General features: G+C 35.6%; 1 protein-coding gene across 1 annotated transcript in view; it reads right to left on the bottom strand.

Annotated features, from left to right (window-relative positions):
• Cyyr1 (cysteine and tyrosine rich 1) overlaps positions 1-22,739 on the bottom strand; it is a 97,854-nt gene that overhangs the window by 7,936 nt on the left and 67,179 nt on the right. The window contains exon 3 of the mRNA XM_010608570.3: positions 8,457-8,614. Within this exon, the coding sequence (XP_010606872.1) occupies positions 8,457-8,614 (158 nt within the window). The remainder of the gene's footprint in view (positions 1-8,456; positions 8,615-22,739) is intronic.

Genomic DNA, 22,739 nt, shown 5'->3' with positions numbered 1-22,739 from the left:
GACCCAGCCATCCCTCTGCTGGGTATCTTTCCAAAAGAACTAAAAGAATCATATCACAGGGAAGTATGCGCACCCATGTTTATAGCGGCACAGTTTGAAATAGCTAAAACTTGGGAACAGCCCATTTGCCCATCAGTTGAAAACTGGATAAAGAAGATGTGGTTTTTCTATGAAATGGAATACTACTCAGCCATAAAAAATGAGAAATTAGATTCATTAATAGGAAAATGGATGCATATTGAGGATATACTCCTAAGTGAAATAAGTAAGGATAGTTTCTTATAAAAACTTTCTTTTTTTTTTAGTTTGAATTATATTTTAAGAATAAAATCCTAGAATTTGACTAACTGCCTAAAATAGGATATAAATTTTATTGCTTAGGGACATTATGAAACTATTCTTAAAAGAATTGTTGAATCTAGTTAGGGTACCAGTAAGGCAAACGCATACTGTCATTTACAACTTTAGTAATTTAATATGTGAAATAAAGCCCTTCATTGTATCATTTCTTTGATAATAGCAGAGTATACATTCTTCCATTTTGTGTCTACTGTTTGAAATTCATATTCAGTAAATTGTTTTTGGTTCTGGATGGGTGGCTCATGAATTAGGCTTTTAACTAGAATTAAAATATAATTGAGGGGACAGGATGTAGCAAACATACAAAATTGAATATTGTTATTTTAAGAAAACTTTGTCAAAAATGCCTGTTTTATCTTATGATTTTTACCTGACGGACATACTGAAGTTTAAAATTTGTCCATGACAAACTATTTTTTCATGTTTTTCCTACTGTTGTTATTATTATTATTATTATTTTGGTATCAGGGATCAAACTCCGGTCCTTGTGCTTGCAGATGTTTATTATTTCATTGGTGGTGTTTATAAGCCTAAAAGTTAGTCTTTTTTCACATATGTTACATAATCAATCTGAGATTATGTATAAACATTTATATATTTAATTCTTCTTGTAAGAATTTCTTTTGTTCTATTTTTGCATCTATGTTTATTTTTCTCAGTTTTAAGATTTCTGTCAAGCCCAATTAAATGTAGCATATCAAACAGTCATTGCTTTTTGTATTGTTTTGCTGTTTCCTTTACAGTGTGTAAAATTTTAATCTCCCTGTTCTATTTCAATGACCCAGTTATATTTTTGTACCCAAATGCCTCATTTTAATCATTACTGATTTTAAATAGTTTTGATATCTAGTAGGAATGGTGACTTTTATGACTGATGATATTTTTAAAGACAATTTCTAACACTATGCTGAAATGCAAACCTTTCTTCCATTCTCCTGCATTTACTACTCAGGATTCACCTGAGGTCCATCCAAAGAGAGGATTTTAATAAAGGCTCACAAAGCTACTGGCAAGGACCCTTCTGTGTCATCCCAGTCAAACAAAATACTTGGCCTAAGATGCCGAGATAATACAAAGGATTGTTTTTCTTCCTCCCAGATAAAATCAACAAAGTCTTTTATGTTTTACATCCCCTTGTCACCATGAGAAAGACAACTGTGGGCGCTGAACCAAAAAAGCTTTGCCCGTCTAATCTGATTAATCTTGCAAACTCCCCTCACTCTGACTTTCCTGTGCTCGGTGGAAAACAAAGACTGTCACCAGAAAAGTCCTGCCAGTCTTCTTTCCTTCACCTTATTTCACCTTTCTCTAGCCCAGAACACAAGAAAGTTCTTTTCTGATTGTGCCTTCCTGTTTCTCTGAGCAATAAGATCTGTTGAGAAAGCATCTGCTAAGAGTAAGGAAGGAAGGCTGTGAATTCTGACTTAGAAGGGAGAAGAAATGCATGAAATCATTATCTCAAGGAGTGGATGTGAACACTGCCCTTCACCTTTTTTACTCTAACCTAAATTTGATTTTCTATGATTGGGTGACTTCTTCTGTACACTCTCAAATCAGAACTGGTCTTTTTCTCCCCTTACTGCAATCTACTGGGCCAATATATGTGCTCAGAGTTCATACTCTGTAGCCATTTTTCAAACAATTATATTTGCCCTCTTTAAAAACTCAGGTATATGCTATGAGCTCATACTACTTTTCACTTCTTGATATGTATGTATATATCCCTCCTGCTCCAAACCCATATTTAGTGGAAAGTACTCATTGGATCCACTGCTTCTTTTCATCCCAGAACCTATTACTATTCCTGGTCACCTCATTATCTATGTACACCTGCTTCTTAGTTCTTTGACATGATTTGCTTTCCCTAATATTCTCCTCAAGCTTGTTTATAGAAATAATGGTACTGTTTTGTAAATCTTGTTTTGTGAATCTGACTAGTACCTTTTGTATTTCTAGAACACCCCATTCTACTACATCTCAAACCCCACCTGGATTTCCAATTAGCTGATGTGATTTAAAAAGTTTTACTTTACATTATCTCCTTCCTGTCTTGATGTCCTTCTTTATGCAGCTTAAATCTATGCTCCATCCCTAAAATTTCCTCTTTGCATCTGCTGTTGACATTCTTATTTCTTTTTTCCTCTTACTACCTGGCATAACCCTGACCCTGATTAAATTCAGTATTTTGGCTACCACAGACCTGCATCCAGAAACTTAATGTGGGAAGAGAAAAAGTACAATCAGAATAACAGACCTAGCTCTAAATAAATGATAATTTTCTAAAATGTGGTGGCACTTAAGTGTTGCTTTGAAATTATACATTTATTTAGGCATTTCGTCTGCTGTCTTTTGATTTCATGCTTTATCTTTCTCTTTAACCACAAACATCTCAATCCCTCCACTCTCAGACGACTTGCTTATTTCACTGAGAAAATAGGCACAAGCAAAAGAGAAGATCCACCTGCTCTAACCAGCAGATCTACGAAGGCCTCATATGGGCCTAGACACAGGCCTCACCTCTTAGCCCTGCTGAAGCTAAACAGTCTGCTTGTGCTTTGGGTCCTGTTTTTCTTTCTATTGAAGGACCTTTATTTTGAACAATCTCCTCTCCCTTCAGTATTCATCACTTTACTCCTTCACCTTTCTTATCAGTGCACTTACTAATGTACTACATGATACCATGATCTGGAGCCGTCCACGGGAGGAAAAGCAAAAAAATCTCTTGATTTCATGTCCATCCCGATTTTCTCAACCCATTTTTTATTTTTATTTATTTATTTATGTATGTTGGTCCTGGGGATTGAACTTGGGACCTTGTGCTTGTGAGGCAGGCAGCACAACACTGAGCTAAGTCCCCGGCCCCTCAACCCACTTTATAGCAAAACATTTCAAAACCCTTGTAGGTGCCAGCACTACTTTATCATATAATATATTCATAGGTTTTGCCTTTAGCATTAATCCTGTAACCATAATTTATATGATATCAAAGAAAGCTTTATCACTTTATGTTTTCATTCACTGATTTATATTGAAACAGGTTGCCTGGGTGAAGACTTGGGCCATATTCATTACATTCATTTTATTTCCCTCCAGTTCTCAAGCTGACAGCCATGTTATTACAGGGAAGCTCTCTGGTGTGAATTTGTGGTACATAAAGAAGTTACACATGAGATGAAGGCTTATTTCAGATTCAGTACAAATAGAAAAACTTTTAGGATGAGTCTGTAGTCTCTGAAAAGCTTGGTTGCATGCTCAAAGATCTCCTCAGATTCAATGCACAGACTAAAAAGGTTGCACTCAGTTGTGAATTCAGTGGTGAAATGCAGGGTGGATTTCCCAGTGAAGTATTTCCCAAACATGTTAAAGACTACAGGTTAGTTGTTTTATTGAATGTGAGGGAAAATGAGATAACTAAGACTTTCTAAAGCTGAGTCCAAAATCCCGAGATGCCTGCACTGATCCTTGCCGATTGTTAAATCACAGAATGTCCGGACAGACTTGGACCTGCAACTGAAGCCAGTTTACAGACTTTGACACCTTGCAGCAGGGAGTAACCTAATCAGAACAGTGATCAGTTAGGACTTCTGCTAGCCAATGAACTATCTCTGAAAACAACCTTTCTGTGGAAATCTCCAAGAAACCTCCTCTGCTGCTCTGATTCAGTGTACCCAAACTGTGGTTCTTTGTTTCCCAAATAAATGACATTTTCCCCCAATCTCTGTGTCAATTCTTGTTTTTCAATTTGGTTTTGTCAGATATTTTTCCCATGCAAAGATTCAAGCTGTGAACTCCTAGAGCACCACATGCACAGAACTACAGATGTGAGCCTCAGAGTGATACACTTAAAAGTTCATGATGTCCATCTGTCCCTCCTTGGCGCTATTAATTTGGATCACCTGGCAAAATGTTTGATTGCTCAACTGTGTAGTTAGTATTTTTTTGACTTATTATTGATAAGAAATCTGGTATATACTTTAATATCCTTAAATTCTTGTTCTTCGGCAAAATTTCCCTCTTTGCTTTAGCATCTGTTGATGATTTGGGTGCAAACCTTCTTAGAGTGATTTTAAAATAGTGATTTCCCTCTAGTTGTACGACTCTCTCCTACATTTATCTGTTGTCATTCTTCAGTTAGGAAAAGAGCCTTTTTCCTCCGTCCCCCTCCCCCAGTCTTATTCACCCAGCAGACTCAATACTGCGCTTCAAATCTCAATTTTCTTGATGGCACTGAAAGCTCTTGCTTTTCTTTTGTTGGCATTTGATGTTCTATCTTTGCCAATCCTTTTGTTGTGCTTTTACTATACTGTTTCCTTTTAGATGTGTAAGTAGCAGCCGAAGCTACATTTTAAAAGTGGGTTAACATGTTCGCTTTTCATTGTTTACATTGAACTTCTGGAAGGTAGTGGAAATGTACAGCTTTGACAAATAATACTCATCTTGACAAGGTCCACATAAAAAATAATGCTAATGAAAGATGACACCTGTTCATTGTATCCAACATGGCAGGGATGAAAGGCTTAATTTTAGAAGTTCATTTTTCCAACAAAGGGGCAGATGTGACAGCAGAATGACATTCTCTCTTTCCAAGTGCAGCATAATGACACCCCACTATAGGCTTCCACTGAGGACTTTCACCATGGAATAAAATGACCGATAAATTATGTTCTCCCACTTATCTGGCTCCTAGGCTAGAGAACTATATTATTTGATAAATTGGGTCATTATCTCAATTATCACAGAGTAAACTAATTAATGTGGGTGAAAGTCTTTCGTATTTCTACACATGAAAGATTTTGAAAAGCAGTCAACAGTATTGTGGTTCTTCAAGTAAAACTGAATTAGTGACTTTGAGCATATTATGCTTCGAAGACCCAGTCTTTTTGTAATAAAAATGCTTCCAGCATAAGGTTCAAAATGTTTCTTGCATTATTCAGTTTCCAGAACAAAGTGTTTACTGAAAATGCAACATATTACTGTGATGTCAGTGAAAAATGACGCCATTAGAAAGTTTGAAAATATGTTTCTCGAACAAAATAGAAACCTCAAAACTAAAAATTTAAAAATTATTTCATATTAAAGTACTGTTTTTGTTTTTTATTTTTGTTACCAGGGATTGAACTTGAGTCCTTGTACTTGTGAGGCAGGTGGTGGAACCACTGAGCTAAATACCCGGCCCAAAATAATGTTTTTATTACCTAATTTTATTCAGTGCTCGGACTTATTGAAAAGCAAAATAAAATAGGATATATTGCAAAATATTTTTAAATGTATTAAAATAAATTTTGATTGATCTTTTTTGATCAAGCCAATGTATATTGAAAATGTTATCTCTGGAATACGTCCTTCTATTTCTGGAGACTTTATTCCAATTAATAGCTCTAATTTTCCTTTGTTTATCCCTTGAATTGTAGGTTTGTTGTAGGGGAAAACAATGGGGAGGAGTAAAGAATAAACAAAAAGTCCTATCTACTCTTTTCCTTGTATCTCAGTCCCAACATCTTTATACCAACTTCAACAGTATTATTGACAACTTTGGAATATTCAAAACTGCAAATTGCTTTTGTAGGGAGTAAAATCTACATATTTCAAGGTGGAATTTAAAGCCAATCCCACAGGTACTGCTATATGAGTAAGTCTAGGCTGTCATGAGTTTTTCTTTCAGCTATGTTTGCTGAATGCCCACTATGTGCAATACCTGCTCTTACACACTGGGGGTAGATAGGTGAATGAAATAGTCAAAGCATTTTGACTCAAAGTTAGTATTCTAGAAGAGGGAAGATAAACAGTCAACAATGAACATTATGATTAGGGAAACTATAGTGGTGATGGAGAACCTTTCAGAGACCAAATGCTAAAATTGCAACCCCAAACCCACTTATTCTTTGTAAAGTGCCAGTACTGCAATTAAACCCGAATACTGAGGTTTTAGTTTAGGAAAATCAACTCCTACATTAAAAGAAAAACATAGTCACAGAGCTTTCAATGATATGAACAGCCCACTGTGACATGGGTGCCTTAGGTTTGCCATCACTATAGTAACTTGGAAGATTAACTGTATCCTGTAAATAAGATTCAAGTTGTATAATTGATAACGTGAAATAGGAAGAAAAGGGCTAAAGGAGTAAGGGAAGGGGAAATAAGGAAGGGAAAAGAAAAATATGAGAAAAAGAAAAAATGGAAACAAAGTCTTTGTAAATAGGGAAGAGTGGAGGGGGCGAAGAAAAATCAGAACCAACATCTATCATGTACAAGATCCCAATGAGGAATGTAACTGTACTGTATACCTAAAAAGTACAAATAAACTCAATGGAAAAAAATGTATCCTGGAAAGAAAGCAGAGTATCCTAAGGAGGACTGGGATGCCCTGGAGAGAGACACATCACAATCTCCATTCAGGACGTGACCCTTGATCAAAGGGTTGAATGAAGCAAGGGAGCCAGTGCTCCAGGCAAAGCCTTGAACTGGTAGTGTGGCCTGTGTGTTCATGAACAGCAAGGGACCAAAGTCTGATAACGCCTGAGTGGTAAGGGAGAGAGAAAGAAATGAGGTCCAATCTGGGGAAAAAGGGCCATTTCATGCAGTGTCTTGACGGTCCCCATTCAAAAGAGCAACTTTGTCACTAGATGCAGTAAGGAACCTTTGGCTTTGGTTCTTCCTCTGGAAATGGGGAGCCTCTGGAAGTGAGTATAGGAGTGATTCGACATCAATCTTAACAGGTTTACTCGGCCACTTTGTTCAGAAAAGACCCAGGAGTAAATGCTGGGAGATGGGTCAGAATGACAAGAAAAAAAAGAAGAGAGAGCTGACAGAGTAGCTCACACCAGAAATATAACTGTTTACTTCTCAATGTGATAAGCCATCAGATGTTGAATACACTTTGCAGGTCGAGCTCAAATTTTTTCTTGGTAGATTGTGAAGAACGAGTGGAATTAATTGAGAATTAATCCAATAATTATGGTCTGAGCAACAGGAAAGCTAGAGAGGCCAAGAACTGAAAAAGGCAAAGGTTTTGGGAAGAGAGTTATTATCAATGCAATTTTAATCCCGTTACATTTTGCATATTTGTTAGGCAACCAAGTGAAAATTCAAACATGCTTGGTGAAATTCACGGGAAGTATTAACATATAAATGAAACTTATGACTGTGAAGCCAAATGATAGAGTGAAAGAAGAGTAGACAGAGTAGGGAAGAAGACATAAGACTGAGCCTTGAGGCACTGAACAGAAGATACCAGAGGAGAGGAAGAGCTGACTGAAGGGAAATCGACGTTTTTGTTCCCACATTCATCAGAGATGTGCTCCCTTCTGTGGAAGCAGTTAGAGAAAAAACAGAGGAAGGAAGGGTTAGGGAATTGACACACAGGGAAGACTTGGATGTAGAAGGCATCTGATCCTTTCTCACAGGCATTGAGAAAGGACACGAGTGTCATGGGAAGGGATTGTCCTACGGATGTGTTAAAGTTAGAACGTGTTTGCCCTTTCATATGTCAAATTATACTTATACAATTAGAAAACACTACTGAAATCTCTAGTAGAGAATGAAGCATTTTGTTCATGTGGTTAGATGTACTCAATATATTTATGTGGAACTTCTAGCAGATTCTCAACAAATGCTTGTCAAATTATTAATATATTACCTTTGCTCTCTGTTGAGAAATTTAAGATGTTCTCTTTGCATAATGAGGACATATAAAAACTTTCCTCAATACTTTTTCTCAAGACATATATTCCCATTGAATCAGAAGCTAGTTTATTGAGACATATAACATACTTTCTCTGTAATTACTTGTCAGAACTCAGTGGCAGGTAGACGGAGTGGGTGTGAATTTCCTCTTTAATTCCGGCAGAATGGCAATTGTAGTTAATCAAACAACCAGTGAAAATATGAATATGGTCAAATACAAGATAGATTTTCTTATTTGGATTTAAGTAAGCAATATCTATTCAAAGCTGGAGCTCTGATCTACATTTACTTAGGAAAGCTCCAGAAAATTGGAGGTTATTTCAATGAGAGTCTTAATGTCTCTTCTCTCTCTAAGGAGCAGAGCATAACTAACAAAGCAGACTCATCCTTCAGGAGGAGGCTGTGCTGATTACCAGGGTAGGAGGAGATGGCATTGATGTGTGTGGCTCGGATGACGCCCACCCGGGTCCCTCGGTTGTTCTTCAAGCACATGCAGACGCAGATGGCGACCCCGGCAATGACCCCCATGATAAACACGATTCCGAACACAATGCCAGCGATCGCAGTGCCCCTAAAAGGAAAATTGAAGTGCATTTGTTAAAAAAAGGTCTGTAAGGGTTCTCCAGTCTTTCAAATATAGCTCCATGACTACAAGCGCTTCTTCACAAATGCTCTTGAGGCTCACGCTTTTAAAAAAATTTCTTGAATTAGGCAAGCAAATATTCTGTATTTTGACAGGTAAAAAAAAGTTATAAACCTTTAGGGAATTCTCTTCCAGCACCATTTACCAATCAGTTTTAAAAGTACATTTTTTTTTTTGTGCAAAGTACAATTTTCTACATATGCTGTCTAAGACAGCAATTAAATGGTCATTCTGCTAGAAACCTAAATAGTAAAGGGTTTATCTATTGACTGTCATATTCAAAAAACAGTTTGATAAGTGACTAAATATGAAATACAATTTAACATTTTATTGTTGATTAAAACTCTTCATACATTTTTAACAAAATGAAATAAAAAACCACACCAAGGATCATGCATTTTTTATTATCCAGAAGAAGGTTATAATAAATACCCTCATTAAATTCAGGAATTATGGAAGCCAAACTTCTACCCCTGTTAATGACACAAAATCTTACATAGAAAAAGAAAATGGCATGAGATAGTTATTGTCATTATTTGTGGGTAATATATATGTAATAATATATATGTCAACAAAAACGTTGACATATATATTTGTCTACTATTTTGAAAAGTAATGAGGAAATCTTTATCAAAATGAAAATTTTGACCAGAAAGTATCATTTGTAGCAATGATTCCTAAGGAAACAGAGCACTTGTGTGCAGAAGTAATATAATGAGGACATTCATCACCGTGATCGAGGTGAAAGGTTCATGATACAGGGCAAACTTAATAAGAATATTATAAAAGGAAAAGCAAGTATGAGCAGGATAATGCAAGTATTTACAGAAGAACTGCAGTAGGATACTCTTCGAATGGCTATTAAATGGCTATCTTGTAAATACAGAGAAACAAGAAAATTTTCTACTTTCTAATTTGTGTATTTCCAAAATGCATTCCCAACCATTTCCAATCCTTGCAGCTATCTTCTAGTACTTTTGAACTTATTTCTCCATATTTTTATTAATTCTTTTATTTTAAAATTTTAAATTCTTTTGTATTGGGTCACTTTTTAGTATTTGGGGATATAGGACTCTCAGACAAGCTTTAACCTTGGTTAAAAAGGTTATCTTGACACTGCTTTCTCTTTGGCTGAACAAAGTGTCATGGTTAGTTCTCACTTCAATTTATTTTTCTATAGGAATTTTCATTTTTCCATATCCTTAATGTAATTCTTCTGAACAAAATTCCTAGAAATCTCTCACACAATTATCAGTAACTTTTCATACTCAAGCACAGTTAAAAAAATTATTTCTCTTCTGCCTCGAGTTGGCCTACTAATTGTGTCCATTCCTCTGATTCTAGAACTATTTTTCTCTAGGACTGGATTAGTGTCCTCAGCTCAAGTTTATGAATCCACATCTTACTATTTCTTGATGAAATGACCTGTTTGTGGAAGCAGAGTCCTGATTGGCTTCCTAAAGATGGCTTCAAAGACAAGTAGCTTTCTGGTCTTTACATCCCTATAAATAACTCAACTCACTGGATGCCTAATTTGGCTATTGTGTTAATTGGTTTTCTGTCATTGTAACAAACACCTAAGGTAATTCAACTTATAAGTAGGAAATCTTATTTTGGCTTATGGTTTCAGAGGTTTTAGTCCATGAAGACAGCTCTGTTGGCTCTGGGGTTATGGCAAGGCAGTAAATCATAGTGTCAAGCTCCCAGGAAGCAAAGTTAGAGGAAGAGGAAGGGGGCAGGACTGCACTGCCATTTTCCAATAGTACCCACCTAGATACTACAACTTTCACAGATAGGCCTTTGGGGACACATTCACACATTAGCATCTACATATGGAATTGTTAAATGAAAGGCATTATTCATCTTACAGACTATAGCACTGCTATAGAGAAATCCCATAGCATTATAATTACAATTATTTTTCTTTGTGTGATATCAAGTTTTTTCTTTTCTTTCTTTCTGGAATTATTTTTCCTTAGCATTTTTTTTTAATTCCTGGTATTCTGAAACTTCATAATGTAGCTTGGTATTAAAAAAAATATATATTATCAGATTTAGGATTCCTTATTCCTTCATGAAGAGACTTTAAATTGGTAATTTCCCAACCATTGACCATGCTCCTTTTTCTGGAAACCTAACCGGAAATAAATTTATAAATTCTAAAATTGCCAATTCATTTCTTCCCTTCATTCTTTGAACTAACTTCTGAGGAATTTCACAGACTTGATCTTCCAAAGTTTTATTGAACTTGTACATTTCAGCTCTCACAGTTTTAAATTTCGCCTACTTTACCTTATCCTCTATTGTACTCCCCTCTTTTTAAAAATATTGTCTTCATTTCCTTTTATGGATGCAGTCTCTTTTCTTTCTTTCTTCCTTTTTATTTTTTTTTGGTACTGCAGATTGAACTCGGGACCTTGTGTTTGTGAGGCAGGTGGCAGAAACACTGAACTAAATCCCCAGCCCCAGTCTTTTTTCTTAATTGCTGAGGTGCTGAAGATACATTTTTTGAAACTCTCTGTATTCTGTGTTTCCTCTTCTCTACATTCCCAATTATTATTTTGATCTCCTCCATTTTTGATGTTTTCCTTGAATGTCTGATGATCTTTGGGTCTCCTTTGCTATGGTTTGAATATGGTTTATGTGTGTCTTCTAAAGACTGATTAGGTGAAGAAGTTAAGTGGTGGTGTGGGATTTAAAGAGGTTAGGAGGTCACTGGGCACATGCCCATGGAAAAGATTAACATAGTTCTTTTGGGACCCAGTTGCTTCTGGCTTCCTGTCTTGTCACATGATTACTCTCTCTCGCTTATGCTCCTTTTTGATACCATGTGCCCTTATATAACACAGCCACGGGGCCCCTTGACCAAGTGATGCCAATCTGTTTGGATTTACAGACTCAGAATTGTGAGCTGAACAAACCTCTTTTCTTTGTAACTTAGGCAGCTATACGTGTTTCATTATAGGGACAGAAACAGACTAATACATCCTTCTATTTTAAAAACAGGCTCTAAATAGCTGTTTGAATGTTCACTGTGCAGATCCAAGGAAGGAGATCACCAGAGGTCAGGACTTATGTATCATTTCCTTGGGCTGTTCATTTTTCTCCACAGAAATTCTCCAATTTCATATGTGGGTAATATGAGCCTGACTGATAGTATCCTGAGGATCTTTGTGTTTCTACTCTAGAGACCCAGTCTTTTGCTGTACTGTTTCCGTCTTTCAGGTTTACAAGCATGATCTCTGAAAGAGTCAGACCAGCTGCATTCCAGTTGAAGCTGGGGAACCGTGGGCAAGTTTTTCAGCCTCTCTGTTTCACTTTGCTCATTTATAAGATGACAGTCAGCATGGCACTTATAAGACCATCCTGCCAGATTTCTCATCGTGAGTCCTGTGCTCACAGCCTTTTTGTCACATAAAATTGTGGTAATTCTCAGCGCTTCATGAACACTTATACTGCATAGGCCTGTACTCTCTCAACCCAAACTGCTGAAGCCAGATGTGTCTCACGTATCTGCAGCATATCCTCCCATACCCCCAGAGCCTTCCGGACAGCATCCTGAGTACATTAACACTCCTGAGCTATTAACACTCATGGGCTACACCCAGACTAGTAAAACACCCCAGGTTCATTTAAATCTGTTCTTGCCACTAATCTGCACCCTAATCTGCAATTCTAAAATCCTCAAAGAGCTCTGAAAAGTGAAAGGAACAGATATACTTTTTAGAAGACTTTTCTCTCTCAGACATTTTCTTGCTCACTTTAAAAAATAGAATACTACGGAGAATTCCAATAAACTTTAAGGTATTTCTATAGGCACTTTTCACTTTATTATTAAATTATGAACATGGAATGTGAGACATGTTTGCAAGTGCTGCCTACTAGTAATTAAAGAGTGGCACAGTCTAGTAGTTTAATAGATACATCTTTTCAAGAAGATTTATCAAAAGAAATAATTTGAAGTAAGAAAATGGAAAGTTATCTGAAAACCTCATCCGTATTATAATTTCAGGTCTAAATAAGATTAAATTAGAGGACCTAATTTATATTCCTGGAATAATCATTGGCCCAATTATTAAGACACGGACTTTCCAAAGAATGTGTTCTAGAATCTGTTAATATCAAATTTGGGCATATTTATATTTATTAATACTTCTTTTAAATGGAGAAAGTAGAATATTAGTCACATTTTGTTTTCCTGTTAGTAGCTCCTGCAAAAGTTCTTGTTCTTAAGGATAATAATGAAGTTGCCATGAATGTGTTAAACGAAGCTTTTAAAAGTAAATCATGATTTCGCTGTTATTCATCCTGTGACACCTATTAACAATTTAAAATGGCAAGCACAAAATTTATAGCATTATTTAATGTTATTAATTACAAAAAATAATAAACAAAAATAATCTTCCTGTATATAGAGCACTTGGTGTAGACAACAGTTGAAAAGAGAGAAGCAATTAATTTTAGAAATCAAATGTCATTAAAACCTTGAAAATTTTTAGGGAATCTATAAGTCTAGTGTATCTTATTTTCTTCTGTGGGGTGTCCTTTTGTTGCCATATGCATGAACTCTTCACCAAGCCCTAGGTCTCAAAGATTTTCTTTTATTACCTTCTAAAAGATTCATAGTTTTACATCTGACATTTAAACCTATGACCTATTTTGGTTTAATTTTTGTATGAGGTGTCAGCTTTAGTTTTTTTGTTTTTTCAAACTCATACATTCCTACTTATCTAGTACCAATTATTGCAAACACCACTGCTTCTCCATTGAATTGTTTTTGCACATTTGTCCAAAATCTGTTTGCTGTGCTTTTGTGGGACTCTTTCCAGATTCTGTGTGCTTTCTGATTAGATCCTGCTGGCTAGTGAAGTTTTTCAGTGCTGTATCCTTGCTGATTCTCTTCCAAGTTCTCTCAGTTATTGAGAAATGAGTGTAGAAGCCTCAATTACAATTGTGGATTTGTCTGTTGCTCTTTTTAGCCCTTTTAGTTCAAAACATGCTTGACATATTTTTGCAGGTCTGTTTTGACCTTTGTCAGTAGGCTTGCATTGAATGGGGCTATATTTCTTTCCCCTGTGGTGTTTCGCTACCGACAAATGGTTATTGCCTGTAACTTTTCTATCTTGCTATGCTGACTCTTTCTTGTTCCTCTAGTGAGGGCAGGGTTTTATTGAGGCTTTTTGTGTCTGAGCCCACTAGTGTTTCCAGATGACTAGCTTCCTCCCTGGAAGCCTGGGATAATTGAGGAAGCTCAGAAAACTCATGGTTTTGTTATTCTTCAGGCCATGAGAGTCCTAGCTGTTCTGTCTTCTCCTCTTTCAAAATCTTCTTATGTGTTTATTTTTGGGATCATTGAAAAATAAGATTCTATAATAAGTATTATTTAAAATTATAAATTGAGTTATTAAAGCACAAGCAATATGTAAATATTTTTATAGATAAGATTCAAAAAGGTGTCAGCTTTTAATACTGCTTAAGTTTTTAGGGCAAAATAATATGCCACTCACCAATTACCTACATATAGCTAATGACATCAGATATTTTCCAATGCATATTGATCTCTTTTTCTCTCTCCCTCTCCGTTGCTCTCTCTCTCTGTCTTTCCTTCCTCCAGTGCTAAGAGATTGAACCCAGTGTACTCTGTGATCCAAAAAATATTTAATAAATAAGCTACTTCAATCACATTTATTTAAACTATTACATACCAATCACCTATAAAAATCTTTTTAATAGAAGCAATGCTATCCTTTCTCAAAAGCACCTATAAATTTTAAGATAAAACCTGAAATGTCATTTTACCAGATACAACTATAATTTCTTTTTGATATTATTTTTATTTTGACAACTGACATTATGGATTATAAAGCATAATTTAGGCAAATATATGTGGTATCTGAGTTGGTTGATGTTAATAAGAATAAATACCTTAAGCTTCTGCCACAAAAGTCATTATAGAAGCACACAAATATTAAATTCTTATTGCTTAGCTTCATGGATGGAATTGGCCAGTTGTTGAAAATGAAAAAAGTTGGAACATAATTATGGATTGAAATTTTGGAACAAAATAAGGATTTAATACTCAAGATATTCATTGTACTTGAGGTAGATATAATGAAAATATGAAATTCTTTTGTAAGAAGGGTCGAAGATAATATATTTCATTTCATAACCGGCTTCTCATTTGTAAAAAAAGATTCTAATAATGTTGTTACAATAGTATTTACAACACACTTTTAAGCTCAGCTGTGCTACACAGTAACATTATATAGCTATTTTGATGTAATTTATATTAAATAATGTTTAAAGTGGAAAAAACTTAAATTTATTTCTTCTCAAGTAATTTACAAGTGCATTTTAAAATAAGCATAGTGAAAAACAAGAACATTCTATGTAATAATTTAAGACTATTTTTGTTACAAGAAACTCTTTATATGGACATAAGAGTTTTTATGACATACACTACAGGAGATAAAAGTTTCAGAAGATTAAGTTTTCTGGAAAAAATTAGTACATTTCAAAAGAATAAATTTTAAATGAATTCATTTCCCCTTACAAGGTAAAAATAGATGATAAATGAAGCAAAAGTATTTCCATCTTTTTATTAAAGGGAATATTAAGTAGTCCTATTTACTTAAGATAGTCTGTGTGGGATGAATTAAAGCAATGAAAAAACATTCCTGTACATCAACAAAGCCAAAGTAGAATGCACACAAGAGAAGAATGAAAGTTGGCTAAATTTCCCACCAGATTATTCAATTTGATCCATAATTGGATTTATTTTTTTATTTTGTTAGTGTTTAGGAAGTGTGATAAAAAACATGGTGAATGCTGCTGCCAACTGACATCCAATGCAAAACAGGCTCATAAAAACACTTCAGTACGTCCCCGTCAACCCTATTCACCAGATCTGACACCATGGGACAACTGGCTCTTCTCTGATATCAACATGACCACGAAGGATGAATATTTTGAACTGAGTTAGGACATTGAGGAGGCCATGACAGTGCAACGAAAACACTCATGAAGAGGACCCCTGGAACTGCTTCCGAAAGTGATGAGAACAATGGGATAAGTAAGTGCGTTTGAAGCCAGCGGGAGTGTTCTGAGGGGGATTAATAGCAGTTTGTCTTATTGTAACAATTTAAAACATTTAAATAGTTACAATATATTTCAATCACACCTTTTGTAGTTCATAAAATAAGTTGAAATAAAATGAAAGTGATGGACAAGCAATCATTATCTAGATTAAAACAGAGGCAACCACTGTACACAGCTTTCCTCTTTCTAACCCTAAGAATGTTTATTTATATCGCACTGGCACGGTGCACGCTTTAGAAATAGCCTTTGCTGAAACTCCCACTGCGCTAATCACAACTTGCTCATGATAATTACTTTAGACAGTACTTTCTCCTTTTGCTTTCTGAATCTTTTTTTAATCATGTTTTAAATGGAAAACAAACAAATAACAAACCAGTTTTTGAACAGATACTTCAAATATTTCCACTGAAATGCCACTGTTTTCAAGATTTAAGTACTGAGAGCATAAAAATGACTTAAGAGACTGAATCTGATTATGAAAATTCAGAGCTAATCTTTTCTTGCCACTGACTCTAGGATCAAGAGTTGCAAGCATGCACACAGTTTCAAACACTTTGAACAGTCAGAATGGCAGCTAGAATTTAAATGTAGAATTTTTGGCCCTAGAATTTAAAGGTTTAATAAGTTTTCCAGAGGACTGGGATTGATGCTGGAGATTGTAAACCTTTCTGAATTAGTTGCGCAAGCAGGTAACTGAACTTGATGACTTTAGAGCCTCCTGGCAATGAGTCCATGTGTTCATATACTCTGTATTTTCTTACATGATTCTGCTGACTGCTTGGCTGTACACATGAGTGCTGGCTCACCCTTCTATATAACTGTGATCTCTCCCCAGACCCCAGTCCGTCCTCATGCTCTGCCAGACAAGCCTGTGATTGATCACTGTCTGCTGAGATATCCTGCTCTCACCCTGCTAATGATTTGCCTTATTCTGACATTTACTATCCACATACAACTCTCCAGAGCCTGGGGCTGCCCAGACCTCACAGCTGCTGCATGGTCACACCTCTCCAAAGGTCTTGCTCACAATCTCACCTGTGTCAGCCTCATATGATTCATTGGTGCTGTCACCTTTTATTTTCCTCTCAGGATCTAGCTTCATACTCATTAAAGCAATACACATGCAATCCATTCTTATCTAAGTATCAAGATCATTCTCTCTCACTGTGAACAGTTGCTCTTATACAGCCCCCAATAAAATAAGTTTTGTATCTTACCATTATCTACTGGAGAAAAAATAATTTCAATCTTGTCTTAGTTCAATATACCCAATCCCAGGGAAGTAACGTGACCAGCTAGCTGAAGATGGGGATCAACTTCTAGATCAAGACACATGGCCAAGGCCAGAGATACCATGAGTGACTAAGCTCGGGGTAGATATCTGTCCTTAAAATTGCCATTTGTAACAATTACATAAAGACATGAGGGATAGAAAGGTGAATGGTTCAATAGCAGAGGCAGAAGGACTGGCGTACGAAGACAAAGATGTCCACACACACTGTACTTTGTTTAGTTGGCAGTATTAGAATTCCAGGTCTAAGTGTGAGTCTACAGCATTATAAGAAATGAAGGAAAAGTAGAGATAAATGGGCCTAACCCTCAGATCCATTTGAACTTTAACTAACCATACAAGCAGTACCACGAATTCATAGAAGAAAATTTGCGTAAGTTTGCAGGTGTGTGATACCATGAGAATTTCTATGGCCTTCTGTTCTGGAAGATCCTTACATCAAAAAATATAATCTTAAATTGTAGATAATCATAAATTATGCAAAGTCAAGCATTTTTTATATCTTCTCTGGCCTGCATATGATGTTGGGGATACATGGAAGACAGAAATTGGGGAAGATATATACATGCATGCAGTTAGTTATAATCTAATGCACTAAGAAAATGGGGAAGATTCTGTGAGAGCAAATAGAATAGTGCCTAATACAAATGTGTCAGCATGTGTGAGGGCATGTTCTAGTGTGTGGGTGAGTAGAGAGTGGTTAAATATGAGTGAAAGGGCTATATGTATATGTGTGATGACTGAGAATGGATTACGGAAAGAGGCAACCTATTTTGAATATTAAAGGAAGGTTAGGAGCTAATCAAAGAGAATTTAAGGGATTACAGCTGCAGTGTATTTCAGATCAAAAGAACAATATGTAAATGTTATAGGAATGTTATTATATTGCGATATGTTTAAGGGACTATGAAAAGTCAAGAGTTCCTGGAGTAGAAAAAAGTTGGGTAAGGCTAGGGAGTAATCAGAAGCTTGGGGGAAAGATTAGGAAGGTGTATAATGACACTTAAAGAACTTGGACTTCTTACTGGGGTCTTTGGGAAGCTCTATGCATAGATCAAAGAGTAGTATAGAAACTGGATTTGATTGGTGCCAGACTGCCCAGGAAGTCTTATTAGAGGGTTATTGCAATTTTCTAGGTGAAACATGAGAAAAAGAATTGCATGGTGGCAGTGCTACAGAGAAGAAGAAAAACAATATAGAAATAAATTTACTGATATATTAAAGTTCAGACTTCTTTTTGTTTGTTTTTTTGGGGGGTACTCAGGGAATCAAACTCAGGGCATTCGCACTTGCCAGGAAGATGCTATGCTGTTGAGCTACATCCCTGGCCCAAGTTCAGGCTTTGAAAAGGTACTATAACTGAATGCCATTCTCTGTCATCTTTTCTACAGTCAACTTTTCTACAATGCCCATATATAAAAGGCAGCTTAATACATTATGGATTAATTGACTATATGTGTATGTGTGTGTAATTTCAGGATGAATTCAGTCTATCAATTCTCTTATCTCTCCCAAAAAGGGGACCTCTTCAGAGGGAACACTCTGGCCCCTTATAGGAAAGGAATGTGAAACCTAGAAAGGCTCAATATGGAGGGAAGATTGTAAAATGTATTTACCCTTGTCGACTGGTTTGACTTTAATCAACTGTGTTTTCCAAAACTTTCAGGATAATGACCATTCATAGATACAAGTTTTATTTGTAAAAATCGATTAGCTCTGAATTGTCCTTCTCAGAAGCCAATGTCCTTAAACTTCAGTAAGACATAAATTAAAAGTAATAGTCTTTGAGTTATTCTTAGATTCTTTCACACAATCCAATCTTCTCATCTAGGATTTTGTGCAGTTAAAATATAATTGGATTATATGATACTTGAGCTCCAGCTCCCCAGAACCATAACTAATTAGCAGAAATTCTACTTTAATAATACAGTGGCTGTAGGTCAACAAAGGAAAGTAAAGTGGAAGTGAAAATCTTAGCCTAATGGACATGGAAAAATGATTAGAAATGAGTTAAATTTCAGTGTGATCATTAATTACAATCCAATCCAATAAAGACAAAATTCTATGGATATTGACTAGCTTTAATTTAAAATATATTTATTAACAAAATTCTCTTTCCCCATATCGTCATCAATTCGGGGAGGAAAAAGAAAATATCTATTTTTATAATTTTTAGTTCATTAATAAAAATGAACTATATAAAATCAATCTCAGCTGTGGAGACATAATCATCACCAAGGTAATAATAACTATTTTATGTAAATAATTATGACTATGTACCACTCATATTATTTATCCAGCTATTAATTAATAATTTTTATTTTGGAAAGATATGGCTTTGATTCAAAGATCTTGACAAAAAGGACTTTGTAGACCATGACACACCGAATGGTATGGAAGATAATTATATGACCTTTTTTCTTGAAGCAATAAAAGAATCAGAAATATTAATTAGACTGATTTGCTTATTTCACACATGTATCAAAACATTATATTGTAGATCAAAAATATATACAGTCATTATTTTAATTGTTAATTTAAAAAAGAAAGAAACATTATGCAATTGGGTAGGTTCTGTGCCATCTTGAAGCAGAATGCTTCCTGGTATTCTTTGAAATTCCCATGCACCAGAGAGCTTCTCACGCTTAATGCCACACAATTTACAGGAAAGGATGCTTTCATAGTTTTAAAAGTGACGTCTCTTACAACACATCTGTGCCTCCTTGCATGTCTGAGAAACCAGGCAAATTTCACATAGTGCTCCATGTTTTAGGACAGGTAGCCTAATGTAAGAGTAGATTGAGAAATGATGGTATCCTATCAGGGGAGAAGAAAATTAGTCATTATAAATTGTACACAACTGGTTTTCAATATATAGTAGTGTAAACTACAGTTGTTGAAAGTATTTACATTACCTGTGTAGACTGCAGAAGAGACATTACAGTCTAAGCTATCTCTACTGATTAAAGTGTCTTCTGATTAAATTAATGCAGATTAGGCAGAAAGAAATGCATTCAGCAAAGAGAAATTCAGCAACAAGAAATAAGGGGGTAATAATCTCTAGGACCACAAATCCAAACTTTCCAGTTCTCATGCCTCCAGGAGGGACCATGTAACAAATTCTCAACAGAATATTAATGGAAGTGTTACATCACTTCCTGTCAATATCAGTTAGAATCAATGTCTCTTCTCCAATCCTTGTACTCCCTAGCCTGTCTGCGTGACTGGAGGCAAAGGATTCTGGGATGGTGAGTAAGCCCACAGTATAAAAGGAGGGTGGATCACTGAGTTATGGAATAAGGAACAGCCACAGAGCTGAGCTGATGGGGTGATAAAGAAACGAAATTGTGCTGTGCTCAATTGCTGAGATTTCAGAGATTGTTTCTGCAATATCAGCTTCATGATTAAGAGAACAGGAAGTAGATTTGGCATGCTACATCTTGTGCTTAAATCTAGTTTCCTCTACCAGTAAGCTCTGTGACTCGACCATTTTCAGCTTCTGTTTCAGGAGAAAGTCTCATTAATCAAGAGAAAACACTGTAAGGATGTCGATTCAGGAAAGCAATGTAGTAGATCACAGTGGTGAACTCTGGAGATAAAACTACATCCTAGTGAAGATGAAACTTCCAAAGCCTCCAGTGTCACTTCTGAACTCCTTCAGTTGGACTGCTGAATGGGGCTGCACAGGGCGCCTTATTTGGTAGAGAAGACAACAGCCAATCCTGTTTATCTCAGAGTAAAAGCTGTGATTCCCCAGCTCTGGCTTCACATTAGATTTAAATTAAATCAAAAAATGCTCATGCCTGGGCTTTAAGAGAGATCAATTAACTGCTATTGTGTGAGAAAGAGATCCAGACCATGTGATATTTTTACAGTTACCTTGGTAGTGCTAATATATAGCCAGTGTTGGGAATGGCTAAGCTGGAGTAACTGGAGGCTAATATTTCCTCAAAGACACCTACAGCTGATTAAGTATTTTCTATATCAGTAGAAATTGGTGCAGAGCCCAAGAAAAAGAAATATCAAGTGGACTTAGATCTGTGGAACTGGTAAAAAAAAATGATTTCAGTAGCAACTTCTCAACAAAAAGAGAATAATTTAAGCCAAAACTTTTTAAAATTAGAAAATTCATGAAAGAAAAATCATTATTAAATATTATTATTATTTTTCCTCAAGCCTCATTTTATTTCATATTTTCAGCCTAATAGATGGATGTGAAATATGTGAAAAAATTTCAGATATACAAAATGAATATTCAACATACACAACTTTTTTTTTTAAAGTTGCTGGGAAATGAACCCCAGGCCTCACATATGCTGCAAAGGGTTTTACAACTGAGCTACAACCACAACCCACTTGACATATAAAAGGTTTATGATTGGTAAATACACAAGACTAGTAAAGAATTAACAAAACATGACAGAAATAGAGACACTGAACAATTGCTGGTAAACTTTTCTGTTCATAGTCATTAAAAGACGCTTGACGGTATGAAAATTGTAAGGTCAGCATTTCTCGAATGTGGAGAAAATCTAGTTCAGCAACCTAAAAATTTCCAGATTGGTTCAGACTCACCATTTATCCAATTCCCTGTGATATTGCTGATCTAACTCACATTTAGCAAGAAAGATCAATTTTCCACTAGCCATGAATAAATCTTAACGGAAAGCATATAATAATTTCCTTTAGTCATTTATAACTGTTACACATGAATTTCTTCTATTTTTGGACCACTAAGGTCTGGTGGGATGACAAATTTGAAAATGCCTTCTGGTAATGAAAGATATTTATTGTACGGTAATGTGTTGATTATTTGATTTTAATAATTTAAAAAGGTTACCAGGGAGCATACGACTTAATTACAGTAAATTGCAGTGGTGCCAAAGCTTTTTATTTTTTTATTTACTTGAAATTAAATCAGAATTTCCTCATAATTTCAACTATTCCTGAAAATATTTGTACATCTTGATAGAATTAACTTGCAAAGGGTCCTTTCCCACCAATCTGCTCTCAGCTGGAAATTTGTATAATAAAAATTCCAAGGAAGAACACCAATAAGTTATTTATAGAGCCACTTTTGGATTTTGCCAATCAATTCACCAGTTCATAATTTCAAAGATTGTTTCATTGATCTTGTATCACTCAAGTCATAGAACATAAAACAAATCCTTTAACAAGAATTCAGATTCTACTCTATAAGAATCATCTTTAGAAAACAAATCAACTAGTAAGAGTGTTATGAGAGCCGTATCTATGAAGAAAAATGGTTGTAGCAAATTTCAGCTGTATTCCATAAATTTTAACTTTTGTTTTTCTTTTCTGCTACTAGCAGACATTTGTTTCTTCTGTCTTCCCTAAAGCAGATTCTAGTTCTCTATGGGGCTAGAAAAATACAATTTGGCTTCTTATTAAAACTCCATGGACTCCAGTGAAGTGTAGCTCATGTCCTCCTGAGCCACCTGAGAAAGACTCAGACATACTGCTTCCTACTACAATATCAAAAAGTATAACATGGATAATTATTCCTTGAGGAACCAGTCAAATTGGAATTAAGGTCCATGTTGTGCTGTAAAATGCCTGAGCAATGCACATTATTTTCTATCTTCAAGTAGACATCTTCCTTCAGCACACCCATGTGTAAATACTGATTTTATGCTTTCCATT

This window comes from Fukomys damarensis, unplaced genomic scaffold (genome assembly GCF_012274545.1).
Source record: "Fukomys damarensis isolate Sample0158 unplaced genomic scaffold, DMR_v1.0_HiC HiC_scaffold_24, whole genome shotgun sequence".
NCBI classification, from domain to species: Eukaryota; Metazoa; Chordata; class Mammalia; order Rodentia; family Bathyergidae; genus Fukomys; species Fukomys damarensis.
The sequence above is the reverse complement of the archived record's forward strand: the minus strand, read 5'-3'. Positions and strand labels throughout refer to the sequence as shown.